General features: G+C 49.4%; 1 protein-coding gene across 2 annotated transcripts in view; it reads left to right on the top strand.

The window, feature by feature from the left end:
* The window catches only part of EYA2 (EYA transcriptional coactivator and phosphatase 2), a 268,108-nt gene that overhangs the window by 217,980 nt on the left and 31,668 nt on the right, over positions 1-18,460 (top strand). For both annotated transcript variants that reach the window (XM_039249361.1, XM_039249362.1), the window contains exon 10: positions 614-703. In XM_039249361.1, coding sequence (XP_039105292.1) covers positions 614-703 — 90 coding nt within the window. The remainder of the gene's footprint in view (positions 1-613; positions 704-18,460) is intronic.

The following is an 18,460-nucleotide window of genomic DNA, read 5'->3' on the forward strand; positions in this document are numbered from 1 at the left end:
CTCCTTCACATGAACCATGAGACCACAACCTGAGAGAAATCAAGAGTCAGACTCCTAATGGACTGCGACAGCCAGGTGCCCCTACGTGCTCGTTTTTGTAATTAATCTGTTTGTTAGATAACAGAGAGACTTCATGTGTGAGGAGGGGCGAGACGGCATCCGTAGAGAGACTGTCATAAAGAGAGAATCGACAGGCCAGCTCGGGAGAGTGGGTTTACGTAGTTTACACCACTTCCCTGCAGTCCTCCAGGCCTCCGGGAAAGCAGGAAGGCCGAGAAGGAAGCATTGGAAACACATCTGCCGAGGGGCCCTCCTGGATTGCCATCAGTCCTGAATCCGGCAACGCTGAACACAGTAGCAGTTGCAGGCGTGGTTTTTTTGGGGGGGAGGGAGGGGGGCGGTGAAGCTGCAGTTTTAAAGAGGGCAAACAGAAGTCAGGGACACCCAGAAGTGACATTCCAGAAGCCGTGCAGCGTCATCGCCTGACTCCACGGGGTGACACAGCCTCGGCCGCGTGTGAGCCCATCAGCACCGACCTGGGCTGCCTCACAGTGACCGGATGGGACATGGGGAGGCCCCGCCACCATGTGACTTTGCCCTCTCTCTCTTCCAGGACACCACGACATCCGTGCGCATCGGCCTGATGATGGAAGAAATGATCTTCAACCTTGCAGATACGCACCTGTTCTTCAATGACCTGGAGGTTTGGAACTGTCCGTTTCGTGTCCCAGTCGCTGTCTGTAATGGCCTGCGTCTCGTTTCAGGGGAAGAGATGCTGCTCTTTCCTTTTCGGTCTTTCCTTTTCCCTTTGAAGGCTAGAAACTTCTGCTGACAACCCCCTAAGAAGCCACAACACGGTGGCCAGCACCGGTTTATTGAAAACACGCTTGACCAGCTGACCTCCCCGACTTCCGTGTGCAGCCGCGGGAAGGCTCTCTGCCCTGGTGGGGATGTCCACCGCTGGTTTGCTGTTTTGGCCCATAAAGACTGTGTAGTTTCCTCCTCCCGAAATTTGCTATTTAATAAGTTTGTTAAGGCAAATTAGTACAGATCCTCATGGGTCAGTAAGAATTAGCAGTAAACCGGCATCTGGAAGCTTTTAAAAACAATTTACATTCCCCTGAAAACATGTTTTATGAAGACAGAGCGCACACAGAGGGACCATACTTATTTACTGGCAAAGGAGATAAGGAAAAGGCAGAGGACGGTGTCAGAAATAAACTTGAATCCTTTGTTTACGCCCAGCCTGTGGCAGAAAGATTTGAGAAGAGCTTCAAATAAAAAACACATTTAAAATTGAGCTATTAAAGCAAAGGCAGAGGAATAGAAAGCTAAGGGTACAGCACTGTACAAAAATATCCGGCTCAGGCCAACTACTGCAGTTAAGTTCGGAGGTTAATCTCTGAGCTTCCTGGTAGGCAAGGCAAGGAGGGAAATAGAATGCATTACTTACCTCTGATGAAAGAGCAAGGAGCTCTCTCCCAGGTGAAGGGTTCTTTGGGTTGATAAGAGGATTCATGTGGGAACTTCTGGCTTTGTAAGTTGTATGTGCATTATTGGTTTCACAGATTGGAAAATGAAGGGAACCCAAAATTATACTGTGGGTCAAAGAACACTTCTATCTACCTTAGCAGGAATATTTTTTTTCCTGGAACCGGAACGCCCTGGGACTAGCCTGTGAGGTAGAACTGTGAAGGCTAGAATTCCAGAACTGTCCTGGTTGGCCAAGAGCACAACTCGTGTTTATGATCAGGAAAGGATACAGGTCTTCCTTTCCAGTCTACAGGCCCTGGGTTCCCAGAGGCGGAAATCCTTGCCGAAGTGAACAGCCTTGTGTTCCAGGCAGCCCAGGCAAGCCATGTGGGCCTCAGCCCTCCCATCTGTGAAATGGAATTGGCGTTCTCCGTCCAACACCCATTTTAGAGAGAGGATCTATATGGAAACTCATCGATGGCAAAAGAGAACATTGGTGCAGTGGGGACTTCCGTGAGCCATCAGGCCCAGAACTGTCCCCTTAGCCGGACGCACTGTGCAGGCTCCCTTTGCAATGACCTCTCATGTCTTGGGGGAAAAGAGGGAGAGAACGAATGAGCAAAACAACAGAACAGACATGGTAATCAAATTCGGCAAGTAGTTATGGAGCCTAATACAATAAAGAGTGGGCTGCCTGCAAATAGCAAAACCTGACTGCTTTAGCAAAAAAACAAAAGGAAATTATTGGCTCTTGTAGTTCAAAAGCCAAGAGTAGATTTCTCTCAAGATCTCCTTAGAATGTTCGTTCCATGTTCCGCGAGGGCAGGGAACACCCCCCCCACACACACACACACACCGTGTATCACCTTCAATCCTCAGACTGTCAACAGTAAACAACCGAACAAATCCATCAATGAGAAAGTTCATTTAATGAAAAGGGTGTAAAGAAAATAAACCCATGAGATGTGATAGTGATGGGGGCGAGGCCGGTAGGATTGGGCGTCAGCATTCACAAGGGAGTCAGGGAAGGCTTCTGAGGTGACACTTGAGCCAAGGCCTGAATGATGACAGAAGCCAGTCAAGGTGGAGATGTGGGGAGGTGGGACCAGCACATGCAAAGGCCCTGGGGTGGGAAGTAGTGTGAAGGCCACAGTGACCGTAGCTAATGAGTGAAAGCACTGGGGCAGCTGGGATAGTTGCGTCTGGAGGTGGAGGTGTGGGCCAGGCACGCTTCCTGGACATCAGAGTTTATTCTGAGTGTCGTGGACAACCTTGGAGCCAGAGAGCAGTAAACAGGAAAGGCTTGCATGATCTAGCTTATGTTTTCAAAGAACTACTCTGGCTGCTGCGTGGAGGACAGGCGATGGGGGGGGAGGGGGGACAGTGGTGGGGGCTGGGAGACCAGCCGAGAGATCATTCAGTTGTGGCAGCAAGAGAAGAAAGATGGGTTGGACCAATTTGGTAGGAGATGGGCTTCGGGATGGCGGTAAAGCCAAGAGGGCCCCTGATGGGTTGGATGTGGGGGGTGGGGGAGAGAGAGGAGTCAGAGCTGAGGGTCCTGGGTGGGCTTGGCCTGACCAGGGTGACAGAGCCAGTCTCGGAGACGGGCAGGCAGGGCAGACGTGCAAATGCAGAGGGGAAACTCCTCCTTCCGTGGTGGGCACACCGGGGTTGAAGCATCTGTGACACATCCCAAGGAAGATACCAAATCGACAAGCATATATGGGAGTTTGAAGTAAAAACACCAGGTGCTTAGTGGGGGCTTTATTGGTGTCGCTTGAACCCGCGGCTCGCAGCCAGGCATCTTGATGGACTGATGTGTCTTCAGTCCTGACCCCTCTGCCGTTCCTCCTTGGCCCCGAGGAGGAAGTCACTCCTCTTGGTGAAAGGATGTAATTACCAACAGGGGCGACTCAGGGAAGCCAGTTTGGTTTTCTTTACGTTTTTTTTTTCAAGCATGCCCCCAGGGCCAGAAGTCCCCAGGGCCTCTCGAATTGAAGCCATGCTACCCGATGGAGAAGTTTAGACTCACACGAGGGAAAACAGTTTGCTTGCCGGCGCGGGGAGCCCTGGGTCAAAATCCAGGGACCAACCAGTTTAGCTGGGTATTAAAGAAAGACATTAAAATTTTTTTTTATTTTTTTTTAATGTTTTATTTATTTCTAGGAGAGAGAGAGACAGCGTGAGCAGGGGAGGGTCAGAGAGAGAGGGAGTCACAGACTGAAACAGGCTCCAGGCTCTGAGCTGGCAGTCAGCACAGCCTGACGCGGGGCTCGAACCCACAAACCGCGAGATCATGACCTAAGCGAAAGTCGGACGCTTAACCGACTAAGCCACCCAGGCGCCCCATAAAGACATTAAAATTTTAAAAAAGAAAGAAAGAGTAAGGATGTGCTGGGGGGGATGGGAAGGAAGTACCAGAGAGAGCCGGTATTCCCAGGCCAGGAAACAGCATGTGCAAAGGCAAAGAGGCAAGAGCTGGATTGGTCTGTTTGGAGAACATACAGTACAGCAGAAGCTAAGAATCCTGCAGACAGACCCCATTTTTATGAACTTGTTTCCCCTTCTTAGAAGGAAATGCGTGTCAGAAGTACCAGCCAGTCACTTCAGCAGCTTAGAGACAAAGTCAGGCTTGCAGAATTTACAGCTTGAGGGTGATTCTTCAGGTCATCCTCCCGTCTATTAAGGTGCACGAATCCCTGAGAATGAAGGCAGCATAGTGTGTGTGCAAAAGCATGTCCCTTGTGCACATGACAGCGGGGGGAAGATCCCGTTACCCTCGGGTTAAGATCTGCCCCAGTATTAAACCTTGTAGCTTTGGGAGATGCAGTAGTTGGGTCTCTTTTTCTGTCCCCCTGGGACCCCAAGAAAACCAAGTGAAAGTAAAAGAAAGGTATACTCAGAAGTGAATTAGGACCCAGCTCCTTTGTGAAAAGATATTTTGGAGTGAACAGAAGCGCTAAGAGATCTCTGCCTGGGGCCAGACCCCCTCCAGGGTCGGCTGGGAGGCAGGGAGCACAGGTCGCCCCCCCCCCCGGCTAGTTCCAAGTGTTGCTGGCGGCAGGAAGAAAGCAGAGTCCTGACCGTCCCCTCGCCCCCACACTCATCCACGCTGGGGGACATCAGCCACTGAGGAGGCCCCGGTGTTTATACCGAAGCCAGTCTCTGCCTGTCCAAAGACAGGTGACTGCGGGAACTGCCAGCAGCAATAGAGATGTCCCTTTCTTCGATCCACCCTGAACGCATGTGGTGACTGGACAAGTGAGGTTGGCAGAGAACCATGATGTTCAAAGCAGAGCGGACACCCACAGAATAAAGCAGTGGTGGAGGCCTTGAAGATTCTGGTTTGAACCCCGATTGGCCACCCCTGAATGGTCTTAGACACAGCGACTTCAACTTTCTGAGCCTCGGTTTCCTTTCCCATAAAAGGAAACGTAAAATACATCCTGTGGATTGTTGTAAGATCAGAGCTGGAGGGGGGAAAGCCCTTATCCTGGTGCCCAGTGCCTCCTCTGTACGAGGACCACGTGTGCGGGCGCGCGGGCAGCGGTGTGTCCCGTGTCCCCGGGCAGAGCAGTGAAAGGTCTCCTTCAAGCCTTAGAGACACCCCGAGAGGTGGGAGTCTCTAGGAGCAAGTCCAGATCCAGACCTGGGAAAGGACCCACTGGGTGTCTGGATCCCTGAGGCTCTGCCTGTGCCGGGCAGCTCTGTGGGGAGTGCGGAGCCGCTCTACAAAGTGCCTGCCCGACCCCGGTGCCTGGCAGAGAGGGTGCATGCTACAGACAGCTTTTTTTTTTTTTTTTTTTTTTTTTTATTATTTCTAGGAGAGAGAGAGAGAGAGACAGCGTGAGCAGGGGAGGGTCAGAGAGAGAGGGAGTCACAGACTCTGAAATAGGCTCCAGGCTCCGAGCTGGCAGTCAGCACAGAGCCCGACGCGGGGCTCGAACCCACGAACCGCGAGATCATGACCTAAGCGAAAGTCGGACGCTCAACCGACTAAGCCACCCAGGCGCCCCAGACAGCTTTTTGAAATGACTTTGATGGCTATAAAAAGCCAGAGGAGGCGCTGCAACTCGCCCTGTCCAGGGGGCCTTTATCAGAGGCAATAGGAGGTAATAACCGAGAGCAAAGATCCTGGGGCCAGATGGCCTGGGTTCACAGACCAGCTCTGCGCTTACAAACCGTGTGGCCTCAGGTTCCTTAACTTCTCTGTGCCTCTGTCGTTGTCTGCTAAACGGGAGTAATAATAATACCTACGTCATAAGATTACTATGAGACTTACGTGAATTAATGTACATACAGCACCTAGAACATAATAGCACTACATAACTGATTATTAGTATTATTTTATTATAACAATTTTCATTACCATTATGAGCATAGAGAATCATCACCTGCAAATGTGCCAGGAATTTGTGCCCAGCCCAGAGTGCTCAGTCATGTTTATTTCCCCCCATTTTACAGATGAGGAAACTAAAGTTGAGACAGGGTGGGGGATTTGTCCTCACTCAGAGGAGCTGTAAGGGTTAAGCCTGAGATTCAAACCCGAGTTGGCTGGGCTCCAAGGCCTGCACTCGTGAAAAAAGCAAATCTTCAAAGCAAGAATTCATTATTTCTATTTCAAGATACTATAACTTCGATTAAAAATAAATTTGAGGTGGGGCGCCTGGGGGGCTCAGTCAAGTAAGCATCCAACTCTTGATTTCAGCTCACGTCATGATCTTGCGGTTTATGGGATCGAGACCCGCGTTGGGCTCTGTGCTGACAGTGTGGAGCCTGCTTGGGATTCTCTCTCACCCCCCCCCCGCCCCTACCCTGTTCGCACACGTGCTCTCTCTCTCCCTCAAAGATAAACTTTTTTAATGAAAAAAATAATTAATTAATTAATTAATTAATTAATTTGAGGGGCACCTGGATGGGTCAGTCAGTTAAGCATCCAACTCTTGATTTCAGCTCATTCATGATCTCATGGTTCATGGGATCAAGCCCCGTGTTGGGCTCTGCACTGAGCCCCTGCCTGGGATTCATTCTCTGTCTGTCTGTCTGTCTGTCTGTCTGTCTCTCTCTCTGTGCCCCACCCTTGCTCTTTCTCCATCTCAAAATAGATAAAATAAACATTCATTAATTAAACACTTAGAAAATTTAGGATTCCATGGGTGACTCATTTGGTTAAGCGGCCGACTTTTGATTTCAGCTTAGGTCATGATCTCACAGTTTGTGAGACAGAGCCCCGCATCGGGCTCTGTGCTGAGCATGAAGCCTGCTTGGGATTCCCTCTCTCTACTTCTCTCTCTGCCCCTCCCTGCCCCCAGCCTCTTTTTCTTAAAACAAACATTTAAAAACAAAAAGTAAAGTATCTTTGAAAATAAAATAAATTTGAAAATCTAGACATGTAGAATGGCTGAGATTTTATAGGCAATGTGATCAGAAGTGTTTCCAGATTCCAGCCAGAGGCTCTCAGTTTGGGCAAGAAAAAGACATGAAACGGGTAATTGCAAGCAAGGCCCAGTGCAGTGTGTGGGAGAGGACGGGCATTGTTACCATTGTACCATTTCTTCTAAAGACAAGGCACTGTCGGACTTTGCAACTTCATCATTATCAATGTGGGGTTTTCTTAAGTTTATTTATTTTGAGAGAGAGAGAGAACACTCGTGTGTGGGAGGGACAGAGAGAGAGAGGGAGAGAGAGAGAATCCCCAAGCAAGTTCCACACTGTCAGCGCAGAGCCTGATGCAGGGCTCAGACCCACAGACCATGAGATCATGACTCGAGCCAAAACCAAGAGTCGGAAGCTTAACCAGCTGAGCCACCCAGGCACCCCCGTCAGGGTGTTTTAACTGGACCTGAGGGCAGAAGCTTCCTGCCTGGAGAATTCACTTGGAAATGGGAGGGAGGGTGCTGGTTGTCACAGGAAGGGCGAGAACTATGGACTTTAGCGGGCAGGGCCAGGAATGCCAGGTAACCCAGCACCCTGGACAGCAACCTGCCTGCAGACCGTCACCCCCTGAAGGCCCGTGGCACCCCGTTGAGAAACACTGCACTCAGCCCTGGGCGCTGTCGGCTGCTGCACCATGTTTCCGGATCCCCTAGGCTTCAGTGCAGCCCGGACTTCGTGGCTAAACTTCAGGGATCTCACAGATAGTAGTGGTGAATGCTGTTCGAAAAATTGTTTCAATAATACAAATTATGTTTGGGTAATTGAGATCTCCGTGCGATAGTAAATGTCTTTTCTTAGTCACAGTTAAGGGCGCCTGGGTGGCTCAGTTGGTTAAGCATCTGACTTCAGCTCAGGTCATGATTTTTTTTTTCAGTGGTTTATTTATTTCTAGGAGAGAGAGACAGCATGAGCAGGGGAGGGTCAGAGAGAGGGAGACACAGAATCTGAAACAGGCTCCAGGCTCTGAGCTATCTGAGAACACAGAGCCCGATGCGGGGCTCGAACCCACGAACCGCGAGATCGTGACCTAAATGAAACTCAGACACTTAACCAACTAAACCACCTAGGCGCCCCAGCTCAGGTCATGATTTCACAGCTTGTGAGTTCAAACTCCGTGTCTGGCTCTGTGCTGACAGAGCCTCCTTCAGATTCTGTGGTCTCCTTCCCTCTCTGCCGCTCCCCCTGCTCATGCTCTGTGTGTATCTCTCTCTCTCAAAAATAAATGTTAAAAAAAAATTTTTTTAAGTCACAGTTAAAACCATTTGAAAGCCAGTTCTCTAGAGCTGTTCTGTCCAGTAGATTTTCCTACAATGGTATAAACGATTGATCTGTCCAGTACAGTAGCCACTAGCCACGTGTGGTTATTGAGCGCCTGAAATAAGTCTAATGCAATTGAGGCTCTGCATGTTTCTTCAGTGTTACTTAATCTTAACTAATTTTAAAGTAAAAAGCCACCTGTGGCTGGTGGCTATTATAGTGGACAGAACAGGATATTTACCTCATTGTAGAAAGTTCTCTCAGTGCAACTCAGGAGTTGTAAACTCACGTGACATGACCTGTGTGTTCAGTGAGGAGGAGGGGGAGGGGGAGAATCGTAGCCAACATTTCTATACCAGACACTGTTCTGAACAGGTCACACGTGTTACCTTGTTTCATCCCAATGGTTGTTGTCTCTCTGTCCTAGTCTGCTCAGGCGACTACAGCAAAATTCACAGACTGAATGACCCAAACAACAGAAATGAATTTTCTGATAGTTCGGGGGCTGGACGTCCCCGACTCAGGAGCTAGCAGATCTCGTGTCTGGCAAGGACTCTCTTCCTGGCTTGTAGAAGTCCCCTTCTCACCATCTTCTCATGGTCTCTCCTCCGTGTGTGGGCGGAGACAGAGAAGGGGCTCTGTGGTGTCTCACTTATTAACAGGCTGTCTCACCCTGTTAGATCAGAGTGCCCCCCATGACCTCATTTAACCTCAATTACTTCCTTAGAGGCCCCATCTCCAAACACAGGCACACTGGGAGTTAGGGCTTCGACATGTGACTTGTGGAGGGCGGGGAACATAGATGTTCAGTCCATAACACCCATTTTATAGGTGAAGAAACTGAGGCACAGAGTGAACAGCCCAATGTCACAGTGGCAGTGGCAATATTTAGACCCAGCACTTACTCGCTGTGCTCTGCCTCCTCTCCCGGGGAGAGCAACTGCCATCTGGCTTGGGAAAGAAGATTCCAGACGGGAAATCTAGACTCAACACAGTGCTGTAGACGATGAGTTCAAAGGGAATGAGACTACTTCGGATTCTGTATCTCCCTCTCTCTCTGACCCTCTCCTGCGCTCTCTCTCTCTCTCTCTCAGAAATAAATAAAACATTAAAAAAAATTTTTTTAAAAGGGGAGGTGTCTGGGTGGTTCAGTTGTTTAAGCGTCCGACTTCAACTCAGGTCATGATCTCACGGTTCGTGGGTTTGAGCCCTGCATCAGGCTCTGTGCTGACAGCTAGCTCAGAGCCTGAAGCCTGTCTTCGGATTCTGTATCTCCTCCTCTCCCTGACCCTCCCCTGCTCACACTGTCTCTCTCTCTCTCTCTCAGAAATAAGTAAAACATTTTTTAAAAATTAAAAAAAGGGGGGGAGAGAAAGCAGAGAGGGCTGGTGTAGCTCGGACAAGCAAGGTCTGCCAACAAGAGAAGAAATTTCTGGCAGAGGGGACACTGGCTGGCGGCGTAGAGCATGCGACTCTTGATCTCAGGGTTGTAAGTTTAAGCCCCACGTTGGCCATAGAGATTACTTTTTTAAAAATCTTAAGAAAAAAAAAGAAACAGAAATCCCTGGCATAAACATAGAAAACAGAGACAAAAGTTCATCTGAGTTACATCATCTTCATGCTGTAGATGGCAAAACAGAAGTCACACAAATAACAACAGAAACCGCAATGAACCATGCTGGCACCCTCACTCCCCACCTGAAGGTGAGTGGAGCAATATACAAAGGATCGGAATACATTTCTAGAAAGAAGGACGCAGGCTGTGGCTGGAGCTGAGTGGAGGGCACAGATCGGAATAATGAATAGTCACAGTGACAGCTGACGCATGTATTACCCAGAGGGCGTGCCCGCACTCACTCATTTGGCCTTAGAGTTCCACAGACAGTAAACACTGTTACATATCCCCATTTTACAGATGGGAAAACTGAGGCACCGAGATGTTACCTTGCCCAGCACTGACCTGTATTGAGCTCCTGCTCCACTCATCACACTTGCATTTTCTCACTGAAGTCTCCCAACAACCCTGCAAGGGAGGGTTTTTAATCCCTATTTTACAGATTAGAAAACTGAGGCCCAGAGAGTTCACAGATTAAGAAGAGTATGGAGAGTTCATCCAAAGCCAAGCCGACTTCCAAGCTGGGACCTTTATCCTGCATGGGACACACAGTTTTGAAACGAGCTGAGTGGGTGAAGAAGGCATAAGATCAACAGAACAAAGGGGAGAAAAGAATCCCCTGTAAGAAACAAGATGGACCCAAAGGGTTTTGGCTGAAAGTACCCCCCCCCCGCCCCACCCGCCAGATTCAGGAGCGACTGGGCAGGTGGGGAGGCCTTGAGGGGGAGCGTTCCCACGTGCTGCCAGAGCTTCAGGAAAGCTCTTGCCGGAGGGACTTGGAAGTAGCTGGAACGTAGGCAAGCCGTAGCTGCTGGCCTGACGCGCGGGCCTGACGGCTGACGGCTGATTTACGGCGCCGTGGGAGCTGTCGGGGAGAATAATATTTCACCATGTCAGCGCTGAGCTGCTCTCCGAGGCATCCTGCCCAACTGGCCATTAACGCGGTGCAGCCCACGGCCTCCTTGGTGCTCTTCAGAGAAGTTAAACATTTAGACAACACAAGAAAGACAGCCCAGGTTTCCCTCCCGGGGAGCAAACCCCTCTCTGCCACATCCAGAGAGAGCCGTAAGCAATCTCACTTAAAAATATACCTGCCCCGAAAGGGAAGGAGTGGCCAGGGAGTTCATCTGGCCTCTGGCGAGAGTCATTTTTCTACAACAGATTTGTCGACAGCTTCCTTTCTGCATTCGTGCCTCCAGGCAGCCAGGGACAGAAGCCACGGGATCAGAGCCCCGTGGGGCAGGCGGGGGAAGCCCAGCTCTTGCCAGCTTGGTCAGAACAGTTTCGATATGTGTTTGTCACTGAGTTTACTGCTCGGAACCGGACGACGGTGAGAATGGTTAAGGATCGAAGTCTGTGGGATGTGAGCCAGGGTGATCCAGCCTTAGATTACATTTTTATTAGAAAAACAGGAAAGTTAATAAGAATTGGTCATTGAAAAGAGCATGAAGGAAGACAAAGCCTTTGGCAAGCATGAACGAAAAAAATAAAAGAAGGAAAAAGAGGAAGAGATGGATAAGCAACATCTAGAATGGAAGGATGGACATTACTCAGATTCAGAGCAGATCCGTTGTTTTTTTTTTTAATTTTTTTAATGTTTTATTTATTTCTAGGAGAGAGAGAGAGAGAGAGAGACAGCGTGAGCAAGGGAGGGTCAGAGAGAGAGAGTCACAGACTCTGAAACAGGCTCCAGGCCCTGAGCTGGCAGTCAGCACAGAGCCCGACGCGGGGCTCGAACCCACGAACCGCGAGATCATGACCTGAGCGAAAGTCGGACGCTTAACCGACTAAGCCACCCAGGCGCCCCAGATCCGTTTTTTTAATTATGAGAATACTGTACAATATTATACCAATGAACTGGAAACCTAGATGAAGCTGGAATGTTAAAATGGATGAACCAATGGCTGTGAGATATTGGAATGGTAGTTAAGGGTGTGCTTTCCAAAAAGGGCACCAGGTTTAGCTGGTTTTAAACAAGATTTCCACCAAACATTCAGAGAAAGGGTAAGTCCCATCCTGCATGAACTAAGAGCAAAGAAAAAGGTGAGATGCTCTCCCACACATTTTCTGAGATGAGTGTCACCCTGAAGCTAAGTCTGGACTGTGAGCACATGACAAACGGCCAAACCGCTGCCGTTGCTGACAAAAGGCAGCGATCCCACGGGTGCTTCCACCCGTGCCCCGAGACTCGTCATGTAAGTTTCACCTGGGCCCTCTCTGGGCTTCCATTCCACACCCGTGGTGAAAGAAGGATCTGGACTATAATCGGTGCCATTTATCAGGCCTCCCACATGCCTTGCAACACACCTGCAAAAGGATGTACTAACCATGTTTCACAATTTAAAAAAAGAACCTGGAGACTTTCCTCCGTCCCCCGAGAGAGCCCCGATGCGATGACACTCTGGTAGCAATGAGCACACCCAACACCCAGATCTTGGGCTCTAATACCATTTTCCAGGAAAAGGAGCCAAGGCTCCTTAGAGAAATGGCTGATTCTAGGGCTGGGGTGGAAAATACACATAATAAATGTGGAGCATTTTGCGGTGCCAAAAAATAAGTGCTCAAAAGACTCTACAGTGATGGAAAATGTCTGAGGGACACGGGAGCTCCCTGGAGGCATGGCCAGTGGCCAAAGCTGGGAACAATTTGACTACTAGAACAAGCAACCTGGTACTGGATTCTAAGTATAAAATAAGTACCTGTGCGTCCATAATGACACAGATAGTGATTAAACAAATAAATAAGTGGGGAGGAGAGAAAGCCCATGCAGAAGACTTTGAATCACTTATTTAAATACTCCACCCTCACTGAGCTTTGCATAGCAACTTCCTTTCAAAGAGTACAGTATGGAAGGGGGCCTGGGTGGCTCAGACAGTTAAGTCTCCGACTTCGGCTCAGGTCATGATCTCACAGTTTGGATTCGAGCCCCACATTGGGCTCTGTGCCGACAGCTCAAAGCCTGGGTCCTGCCTCGGATTCTGCATCTCCCTCTCTCTCTGCCCCTCCCCTACTCATGCTCTCAAAAATAAATAAACATAAAAAAAAATAAGCAATCCCTATCAAACTAAAACCAATATTCTTCGCAGAAATAGAACAATCCTAAAATTTGTATGGAACCAGAAAAGACCCCAAAGAGCCAAAATAATCTTGAAAAAAAAAATACAGGGGCGCCTGGGTGGCTTAGTCGGTTAAGCGTCCGACTTTCGCTCAGGTCATGATCTCGCGGTTTGCGGGTTCGAGCCCCGCGTCGGGCTCTGTGCTGACTGCCAGCTCAGAGCCTGGAGCCTGTTTCACAGTCTGTGTCTCCCTCTCTCTCTGACCCTCCCCTGTTCACGCTGTCTCTCTCTCCTAGAAATAAATAAAAATATTTAAAAAAAAAAAAAAAAGAAAAGAAAAAAAATACAAACAACAACTAAAAGTTTTGGTGTTAAGTGAGCTGCCCAAGATTACGCACCTAGAAAATGGCAGGGCTGGGACTGGAGACCAGAGAAGGGGGTTTGAACACCATCTGCAAAGTCCAGAACGTGTGGGCCTGAAGACCTCTGCCCCCCTTACCCCCTCCACTCCCCAGGATGCATTCGTGCACAGCGTCCTGAGTGGTAACTCACCCTTGCAGTGCCCAGTGCGCTGAGTGGTGTTCCGTAGCTCAGTTACAGATAGGAAGCTGAGGGTCGGAAAGATTCAATACCTCGTCCAAGGTCATTCAGTTAATAAGCCGCAGAGACAGAGTTTGAACCTAGGGTCCGGAGTCTATGCTTTCAACTGCTATACTCTCTGACCTTGCAAAAAATCGGCAAACCATGGGCATTACCTTCCAGATAAAAATAAAATAGATTGGCCATTATATCAGGTTTAGGTTAGTGCTAGAAACCCCAGAAAGTGGAGAAACAGAGATAAATTATTGGTCCTGATGTGAGGTGGAGTTAGGACAGTTTTCACAAAGGAGAGGATATCAACAGAGCCTTTGCAGGCTTTTGGCAGGTGGAAAGAGAGGGGAAAGGCATTCAAAACTGAAAGAGCAGTAAGTGCAAAGGGCCTGCGGCAGGAGCGTATGGGTTGTTGACGGACTAGCTGGAGGCTGCTGTGTCTGCAAGCACAGGCGTAGATGGGAGGGGGTACAGACACGCAGACCCAGGGACTTCGTGAGGACCGTGCTTTCACTCAAAGGGAGGCAGGGATGGAAGCACAGAGGGCGGGGGAGGAGTGACTGCGGTGGTCTGAGTCAGGGCTCCACAAACTTCGTCCATAAAGAGCCAGATAGTAGGGATTTTAGGGTCACACTCAGTTCATCGTAGGACAAAAGCAGCCATAGACAGTACGGAAATGAATGAACTTGGCGGTGCTGCCCTAAAGCTGTATTCACACAGATAGGGGGTGGGTGGGCCTCATTTGACCCACAGGCTGTAGTTTGCTGAGCCCTGACCTCGGTGGGAGAGAACGAGCACGTGGACCTGTGGGGGCAGCGAGCGAGGTGGGAATGGTCAGACTGTGGACGTGCGTTGAAGGGAGAGGGGGCAGGATTTGCTGAGCGGTTGGTTGAGGAATGTGGAGGCGGGGGAGACAGGGAGTTGGGGACTGTTCCAGAACACATGCACCGTCCCAGCCTGGTGTTGGGCTCGCAGGAGGTGGTCGGCACGTCTGCGTGCTGAATTAGCAGTCAGTATTTTCTGTGCATTTACCTCCTCTTTTCTTGTGATGTGTTAAGCACCCTGAAGGCAAGGGCCACTTTTAAGCCTGGAAACCTCCTTACTCTCTCTCTCTCTTTTTTTTTTTTTTTTAATATTTTTATTTATTCCTAGGAGAGAGAGACAGCATGAGCAAGGGAGGGTCAGAGAGAGAGGGAGACACAGACTCTGAAATAGGCTCCAGGCTCTGAGCAGGCAGTCAGCACAGAGCCTGATGCAGGGCTCGAACCCACGAACCGCGAGATCATGACCTGAGTGAAAGTCGGACGCTTAAGCGACTAAGCCACCCAGGCGCCCCTCTCTCTCTTTTTTTTTAATGTTTATTTATTTAGTAACAGAGAGAGAGAGAGAGAGACGGAGAGAGACAGAGTGCACTCCCACATAAGCAGGGGAGGGGCACGGAAAGAGAGAGAGAATCCCAAGCAGCCCTGGGCATTGTATTCATTTAGCTGCCCGATAAAGTGCACAGACCGAGCGACCTGAACAGCAGGAAGACTGTCTCACGGTTCTTGAGACCAGAAGTCCAAGATCAAGGCAGGGTTGGCTCCTCAGAGCCGTGAGCTAACGTCTCTTCCGTGCCTCTCTGTCCTCAGGGCCACATGGCATTCTCCCTGTGTGTGTCTGTCTCTGTGTCCGTACTTCCCTCTGTTTATAAGGACACTGTCATATTGGGTTGGGCCACCACCCTAATGACCTCATCGTGCGTGGGCCCTGGGGGTTAGGGTTTCAACATCTTTTGAAGAATCGTAATTCAGCCTGTGAGAGGCAAGTTTCTGCACTTCTCCTCACCTTCCTTTCTCCCCCGTGAGATGAATGTCAACCGCACCCCCTTTAAAATATGCAAAGCACTGAGCACAGCCTCTGGCACGTTGGGAACTTAAATGTCCTTCAGTGTTAGGGGCGCCTGGGTGGCTCAGTCAGTTAAGCGTCTGACTTCGGCTCAGGTCATTATCTCGCGGTCCGTGGGTTCAAGCCCCGCATTGGGCTCTGTGCTGACAGCTCAGAGCCTGGAGCCTGCTTCAGGTTCTGTGTCTCCCTCACTCTGCTCCCCCCCCCAAATACATGAACAGTGTTCTTAATGTCCTTCACTGTTACATCCTGTCTGTCTCCTCCCTGGTGAGACATTTTCTGTTTTCAAAGACAATGTGTATGTGCATTATCCTTATAGAAAATTAGAGAGGGAAAGAGGGAGAGGGGGTAGGGGGGTAGGGAGGGAATAAGCATTTCAATAAGTTTAAAGCCTCCTTTGACCACTAACCCAATCCCAGTGCCTTCCCAGAGGGAACTGCTGCGTCCGGTCAGGTGTGTAAGCTTCCAGATCTTTCATTGTCCATCTATGTATATATCCATATAAAATACCTTGGTTTGTTTTCAGTGGGTTTTTATAAATACAGTTGACCCTTGGACAACATGGGTTTGAATTGTACAGATCCACATACATGCAGACTTTTAAAGAAATTTAGTATAGGGGCACCTGGGTGGTTCAGTCAGTTAAGCATCCAACTTTGGCTCAGGTCATGATCTCACGGTTTGTGGGTTAGAGCCCTGCGTCGGACTCTGTGCTGTCAGCTAGCTCAGAGCCTGAAGCCTGCTTTGGATTCTGTATCTCCATCTCTCTCTGACCCTCCCCTGCTCATGCTGTCTCTCTCTCTCTCTCTCAGAAATAAATAAGGCATTTAAATAAATAAATAAATTTAGTATAGAACCATAAATGAATTTCCCTTGTGGTTTTCTTTTTTTTTATTTTATTTTTAATTTTTTAATGCTTTTTATTTTTGAAAGAGAGAGAAAGAGAGCAGGAGTGAGGGAGGAGCAGAGAGAGAGGAGGACACAGAATCCAAAGCAGGCTCCTGGCTCTGAGCTGTCAGCACAGACCCTGACGTGGGGTTGAACCCATGAACCATGAGATCATGACCTGAGTTGAAGCTGGACATTTAACCAACTGAGCCACCCAGGCACCCCTTCCTTGTGATTTTCTTAGTAACTCTTTACTCTAGCTCACTTTATTATAAGAATATAGTATGCAATACATGCAACATATAAAATATGCGGTAACTGTATTATCAGTAAGGCTTTCAGCCAACCACAGCTCTTAGTGGTTACGTTTGGGGGAGGGCAAAGGGATATGCAGATCTCTGAGTACGTGGGGATCAGGGTCCCTAACCCCCGTGCTCTTGGTGGATCTTTCACTGAATAGAATGTCTTGGAAATATTTCCATGGGCTAACAGAAAAATCGCCCTCATTCATCTGACCCGCTGGGCAGCACCCCGCTGAATGGACATACCGCACTTTGTCTAGTGATGATGCAGCTGAGGGAACTCGAGGCGTTTTCCCGTTTCTCACGGGGATGGTGGACATCTTCGCACAAGACGATGTATGGGTGTTTCTCTACGTCAGGAAGTGTAAATTCCTTGCAGCTGGGACTGCACTGGGGCCCACACCCCACCCAGGTCAAGGCCACGGGAACTCTTCCTCTGTCTTTGCCAGCAACTCCCACTTGGACCCCCACCCCACCCCAGGATAGACACATGTGACCCTGAAGAGGCCAGAAGCACCCTAGGCTGTGGAAAGCCAGCGCCCTCCACCTTGGAGGCCTGCCCCCCGTGCAGGAGATTGAGGGGCACAGGACACCCCCCCCCCCAGGGCCCACTGCCCTCGCTGCCGGCTCAGCCTCAGCGGGTAACTGGATCCAGGTGGAGTATGAGGTAGCGTCTAGCTGAGCGTCATGGTATTTTATTGAGTCCGAAATGTGATCGCTACTGTTGTCACACTTTAGCGCCCCCAACAATCCCCTTGCAAATGAGAAAACCAGAGCCTCCCACATACCTTTCCCCTGACGTCAGGGAAAGCACAGGGTGCCCCTGCCCTGGGGCCTGAGCCCCTGCGACCCCCGGAGCGGCTTTCGAGCTTCAGGCAAGGACTGGGGGAGTTGGGGGGGGGGGGAGCAGGGAGGCATTTTTCCAATTTTAGGCAAAGCATTGGATGGGGGAGAAGTCTGCTACTAATTTTGTTTTCTCTGTGCCTGGGTCTTCAAAGTCAGCATTGGCTTTTTAAAGATGTTTCGTTGACGATGTGTGTGGATCACAGGTCTCAAACTAGGATGCCCACAGGGGCCCCAGGTAACCAGGTGACGTGAAGGGAAGAGAGCCCAGACGAGCACTGGCAAGGGCTGAGGATGGTTGGGACAGAACAACACAAGACCTGCATTGCCAGAGGGTGTAAAGACTCAGAGTAGCCAAAAACCTGGAAAGACAGAGAAAGAGTGAGAGCAGGAAGGGAGAAGATGGAGAAGAGCAAAGGGAGGAAGAGAGGTCCCCTGAGCTCACATACTGGCTATTATTTGCCAGAGTCCAGCTCCGGCCAGGTCCAGGGGTCCCTGAAGGATGGACAGTGTCGACGAGGGAGGGAGAGAGCCCGAAGATTCTGGTCACCAGGCAGGCATCTCTGCCCTGTCGGGTTTGGTGTCTTTATTTATAGGTCAAACGTTAACATGGCATCTGAAAATGGGATTTTTACAGTGGATAGTTCTCTGTGATAAGATGTTTTGGGAAATGTACAGAAATAGGTTTTATAGAAGTCTTCTTGCAGAACTGTCCCAATTAGAGTGAGGTTGAATAACTAAGAAAATAACAGGGTGTTCTCAGTGAAAACAGGATAACGTACACATTTTAATAATGCTAAGATTAAGTCATAGGTTTGTAGATATTCTTATCCATCCTCATCACAGCTGCCAGGGAAAGGGAAGGTGTTTGTGGAAAGTAGGCCTTAGGGAAGGGGCTGCTATACACCAACAGTTAGCAAAGGTGTATGTGGTAACTTATGTTCTGCCCTTATCTGTTCCTTCTCTCTAAGTTAGGCTCTTTGTCTCTGGGCAAGACTTGATTTTCCAGTTATATTCCTTATGGCACCAGAGAGCCAACTGTACCTTTAAAGAGTTTAGCTCATTTCCAATACATAGAATAGCCTCTTTGAGTGCATTTACCTTTGTGTCTA

The sequence above is a fragment of the Hyaena hyaena genome, unplaced genomic scaffold, assembly GCF_003009895.1.
Source record: "Hyaena hyaena isolate Hyena2069 unplaced genomic scaffold, ASM300989v1 scaffold_335, whole genome shotgun sequence".
In the NCBI taxonomy this organism is placed as follows: Eukaryota; Metazoa; Chordata; class Mammalia; order Carnivora; family Hyaenidae; genus Hyaena; species Hyaena hyaena.